The sequence below is a fragment of the Molothrus ater genome, chromosome Z (genome assembly GCF_012460135.2).
Source record: "Molothrus ater isolate BHLD 08-10-18 breed brown headed cowbird chromosome Z, BPBGC_Mater_1.1, whole genome shotgun sequence".
In the NCBI taxonomy this organism is placed as follows: domain Eukaryota; kingdom Metazoa; phylum Chordata; class Aves; order Passeriformes; family Icteridae; genus Molothrus; species Molothrus ater.
Window position 1 is genome coordinate 50,234,872 of NC_050511.2, and position 5,158 is coordinate 50,240,029.

Sequence of the window (5,158 nt, forward strand, 5' to 3'; positions counted from 1 at the left end):
TAATTTATCATAGTAGTATCCAGATGGCCGACCAAAGCCTGGCCAAAGGGTTAACATCTTATTTGGCCTGAAAGACAACAAGCTAGCCAGAAAATTGTTTCCTTCTTCTGGAAACATATTCAGAGACTCATTATCTGTTACGATTTCACATAAGTTTCTCAACAAACAAAGAAATACACACATAAGTATAGGTATAAAATTTACATTCACTTTCCAAACAATTCCATGGGCATGGAAAGCCTCATTTAAGTGCAAAATTCCTTTTCATTTTCTACACAACATCTCCGGTTGCTATAAATTATTTATTTCCTACTCTGGTAATTCAATGCATTTTTTTGGTACAACCTATGGTTCACAAAAACGATCTAAGTAGGAGCAGCTATTAAGACTTTCATCACACAGGAACTTTTTGGTGTTCTGGGAGTTTGCTTATAGGAACTGGGGCTTTGTGAGATGTTAGCAAATTACTCTATGCTTCAGCAACTGTTACCCTAAGACCTGAACACTGAGAGTAGCTGCTTAGCATGCACATTGTGTTACACCACATCTCTGTTCCCTACACCTCCAAGGTCAGGTAAGATGTTTATGCACAGCATGGAACACGCAACTTAGTGTTGGACAGAATAGCCAGGTTTGTATTTCAGTATGTAAACTGCAGGCTCTGAATTTGAATGGTTAATCTTCATTACCCACTTCACATTTTCTCGCTATGTATCCATAAGCTGTGACAAAAACATCTGTCAGTCAGGTCCTCTGTTCCCTTCTCCCAGCAAAGCATGGCTTTGAGACCCCTGAGTGGACTGTCACCATGCATTCCCCATACAGAAATATCTGGCATTTTAGAAAAGGCACAAGAAAATGGCATTTTCAGAAGAGTCAGATCCCACTCAGAACATAACTCACAGAAGTCTATTCCTGAAGTGATTTTTGAGGTACTGAAATATATTTTAAAGACCTGAGTTCACTGACATCTGCTCCTAGTCTCTGCAAGAACTGTGTCGTGTTAATGTTGCATTCTCCTTGTCAAGTGCATACTCTAAAATCCAAAAGTATTAGAAACATTCCAGTGAACTCTAGACCAGTGGAAAATTAAGCTAACACATCTATGTTCGTGCTATTGATGATGGGTTAGTCTTTGAAAACTCTCCTGAGCCTATATGGTTCCTAGGAGACTTTCAGAAGAGCCCACGGGGTCAGGACACCTATTCCTTGACACAAAGGAAAAAAAAAATCCAGCAAGGACAAAGGGAGACAAATGATTTCTACACTCCCTGACATCAGGCAGCTATTGGAGTTCATGCTGACATCTCTCAATCCCTCCCAAAATGAAGTGACAGTATTTCAAAAACTTATTCAGCCACAGAGCACCACATTCTTTCCTACAGTCAGCTCCAGAGTTTCATTCAGCTCTTGATCTCAGCTGACAGCCACTGCTGCCCTCCTGCCAGTGTGCCTACAGGCTTGGGCAGCAGGAAAACAAAAGGGAGGGAAAGGGAGAAAATAAAATTAAAATGAAATTTCTTTTTTTCCAAAAATGAAAAATTGAATTCTTTAACCTTTAAACATGCTTGTTTACTTACAGAAAGCGTACTTCAGGCACAAAAGGTTTGAGTATCAGTCACATACTACTTTAAATTGAAATAGTATCAGGATTGTCCCATGCAGTCAGCTATATTATCCCCAAGATAATCAAGAAGCTGAAGTTGCAGTTTTTGTATACATACATATACATAAAGTATGCATCTTTCACACAATGGTCGTCTCTTGGTCTGAATTGACTCCAGTGGGGTTTATGTAACAACAGTACCTGTCATAAGGGTTGTTATCCTTGTAAGAGCAGACAATGATACTATCTTTAGGAGCCACAAAAATGTTGTCTTCAATGTCAGGGCAAGGAGTGCTGTCCCTGCTGGGAGAAGAGCTCTTCTTCTCCAAGGCACTGTATGTGGAGCCATCTCCCACGAACACGTTCTCTGGCATCTCTGGGTAACAGCTCTCCAGGTATTTCAGCATCTCCTCCTGCTCTACCTTTTTGGTGAGGCTCTTGCACTCTGCCGTGGCAGCGGCGGTGGTGCTGGTGGTGCAGATGAACACGGTGTCCTCTTCCCTCAGCCCTCTCCTGTCCTTGCGGTAAGCTTTCCTGTCTAGCTCGTCACAACTTCCCTTGCCAGACTCCAGGTCGGAGGGGGTCCTTAGCAGCTCCATGACATCCCGGTCCCTGACTTCCTTACAGCACGGACGCATGTTCTCGGGACATTTGGTGCAGCCGTCGGTCTTTCTGGTGAGGGCAATGGCGGCGATGCCCGGCAGGCAGATGGCCGGCCCGATGGCCAGCAGCGGGATGTCTCCCAGGGTCTCTCCCTTGATGCCAGACACGGTGAACATGAAGCCGAACACCAGAAAGACGCTGACCAGAGCCACCACCAGTCCCGTCCGGGGGTTGATGTCGTCAGGTCTCAGGGTCCGCGCCATCCAGCTGGTGCGCACGGGGACGCTTCCCTCCACCGGAGCGCCCCTCGGGGCAGGGGACAGGCGCTCCCCGGCAAGCTTCCGAAGTTTCCCGGGCAGCGAGGCACGGAGCACCCTGACAGCCGGCGCCGCTCGGCTTCCCCTCGGCGGAGCCGCAGACGGAGGGCGGGCCGGGGCCGGGAGCTGTCCTGCCTCCTGCCTCCTCCCTCGCTCCCTCCCTCCCTCGCTCGTTCCCTCGCTCCCCGGAGCCGGTCGGAGCTGCTCCCCTGCCGGCGGCCCCGCCGAGCCCTCCCGCGCCGGCGGCGGGCCCGGGGGGCTCAAGCCCTGCCGAAGGTCGGGGGTAGAGCGACCGGGCGGCTTCCAGCAGCAGCGGCCGGGGAGACAGCTGCCGCGGGGGTTCACCTGCCCGCTCTCCGTCTCCTCCTCCTCGTCCGGCCCCTGTGCCGGAGCCCCGCACAGCCGTGAGTACGCGCACCGCCCGGCGCGGGATGCTGCGGGGCCGGCGCGGGGGCTCGGCGGGATTGCCCCTACCTGATGGCCACCGCTGCTTGGCCGGCTGCTGCTGCCGCCCCGGGCAGCCTTTCCCTTTTGGGCGGAGGGGAGAGGACCCCCGACGGGCATCTTTCCTCGGGAAGCCGGCATGTGCATCCTCCGCGCGGCCCCCGCGCCTAAAGCGTCTTCTTCGGTGAGGACGGGGCTTGCGAAGTTGTTGAAAGGAATTGTCTCCTGGGCAGAGAGAAGTCCTGCCCCGAGTCTTCTCCTGAGTTAGGCACCTGTGGAGAGCAAGGCTTCAGGAGATGCTCTGCGGCAGCTGGATTTCATCCTGAAGGTGGCCCCTAGGGAGAAAGCCTCTCCTGATGTTATTCCCTCCCCAAGAATGAACATGAATGTTGGGATACCTCGGTATCCATGGCCTGCCGATTGTGATGGTGACGTTCTGTCCCTGTGATTTGATGCACTTCGGTGATGGCAATTTGAAGTAAGCACCAACAGCTGAATGAGTATAGAAAAGGATCTCAAACAGGTGGGAATGGGAAAGGCAGCAGCATCTTCAGGCAGGTTGCCAGTGATACAAAAGAGTAAATGCTTTCACCTGGGGCAGAGATACTGGGAGACAAAAAGCAGTGATACCAGAAAGCTTCCAAGAAAGTTAATGTAACAGAAAAGGACACTCTGAACTACAATTTTGAAACCAAGGTTTCTTTAAGTTTTCCCATTAACATGATTCATTTTCCTCATACTACAAACTTGGAAAGCTCAGAGAAGCCAGTTTAGAAAACACTCAGATGTTTCTCAGGTCATGAAAAGCATGGGTTTTATTTACCCCCTGTACACTACAACATCAATAGAGCACCTCTGTCTTGTAGATTTCAAACTTGCCTTGCAGAGACCAAGTCCAAGAATATAATTTTGCAAGTGGGAACAACTCTTGCTTTACAGGACATTTTGTAAATAGGGTGTCAATTTATAGTATTTACTGTTTCATTTAAAGGATGAGTAAATGGGAGTAGAAGTACACAGTGGGGAGAGTTTTTAAATCAGTGGCAATGGTCTGGGTTTGAGCTTAAAAGTTAGTAATGGACCATGATCATTATTTCAACTTGTCCTCCCGAAAATTGTCCAGTAAAATTCACAATGAACCTCTCACCTGTTGCAGAGTGGGCTGAAACAGGAATCTTTTGGACTCTGTTAGAAATACCTTTCTTGACTGAAAGATTTAAAACTCAAAACCTTCCAGCCAGCACAAGTTAACTTCTACTTTTGCCACTCTCCAGGATTTAGTAGTATGAGAAATGACAGTAGCGTTCTCAGCTCCTATTTTCCAGAGTGAAAATTTGCTGTTTCTTTCCATCTGCTGTTATTCAGAGACATAGCTTTTATGTCCTTACTTAGGAATTAATAATGCCTTTTTTATCCATCAGCTAGATTCTGGATGAAAGGAAGTGATTAACCTTCAGCAAGCCTGTCCCACATAACTAAAATGTTGTAAGTTATGAAGTTATGAGTATGTTGGTAACTAATGCCAATGAAAGTCACTGTTCCTGCTCCTTGACCTTCCTTCAACTCCCCTACTGCATTTGGATAGTTTTTTAAAAAATTGGAAATAGTTCTTTTGTTGAAAAACAAATTATGATGCCTGGGAAAAGCAATTACCTGAAGCTGTACTCATCAACAGTCCTTCAGAGATAGAAAAAGGACACAGAAATGTAAATATTAGTGGCATTTGTGGAGGGGAAAATTGCTGTAAGAGCTGAAGTACATGTCAGAGTATCTAACAGGAGTAAAAATGGCCCTTCAAATTTAAGCAACAGGCTTACTGAGATGGAAGAGGGAACATCTACTTTGGAACAGAAAGCTGTTAGTGGACAGAAAAACACAGAAAATGTCAGGACAAAGGTGGAACTAAATGTCTTCAATTTGTCGCTTTGTGAGTGATTTCAAGACAAGATTGTATGCTTCCAGCAGGAGGGGATAGAAAGGGAAAACAATCACCCAGTTCCAGGAAAGCATGCCACAATTGTTAAAATTGTCTTCCCAAGCTAGAAATCAAGAGATTGGCAAGTGCCACTTAACACAACTGAGCAACAATGCAAATAGTTGCATTTTCTATCCTGTTCATAACTAGAGAAGAAAAATGACTCCTTTCAGGTGAAGTTTCTGTTCCAGTGCTGTACACAAAAATTAGGTA

General features: G+C 46.9%; 1 protein-coding gene across 1 annotated transcript; it reads right to left on the minus strand.

Annotated features, from left to right (window-relative positions):
• Positions 1 to 1,746: 1,746 nt before the first annotated feature.
• On the minus strand, positions 1,747 to 2,472 carry TMEM215 (transmembrane protein 215). Its single transcript, XM_036403758.1, has one exon. It carries the CDS (start codon positions 2,470 to 2,472, stop codon positions 1,747 to 1,749), a length of 726 nt encoding a protein of 241 aa, XP_036259651.1.
• Between the last annotated feature and the right edge of the window lie 2,686 nt (positions 2,473 to 5,158).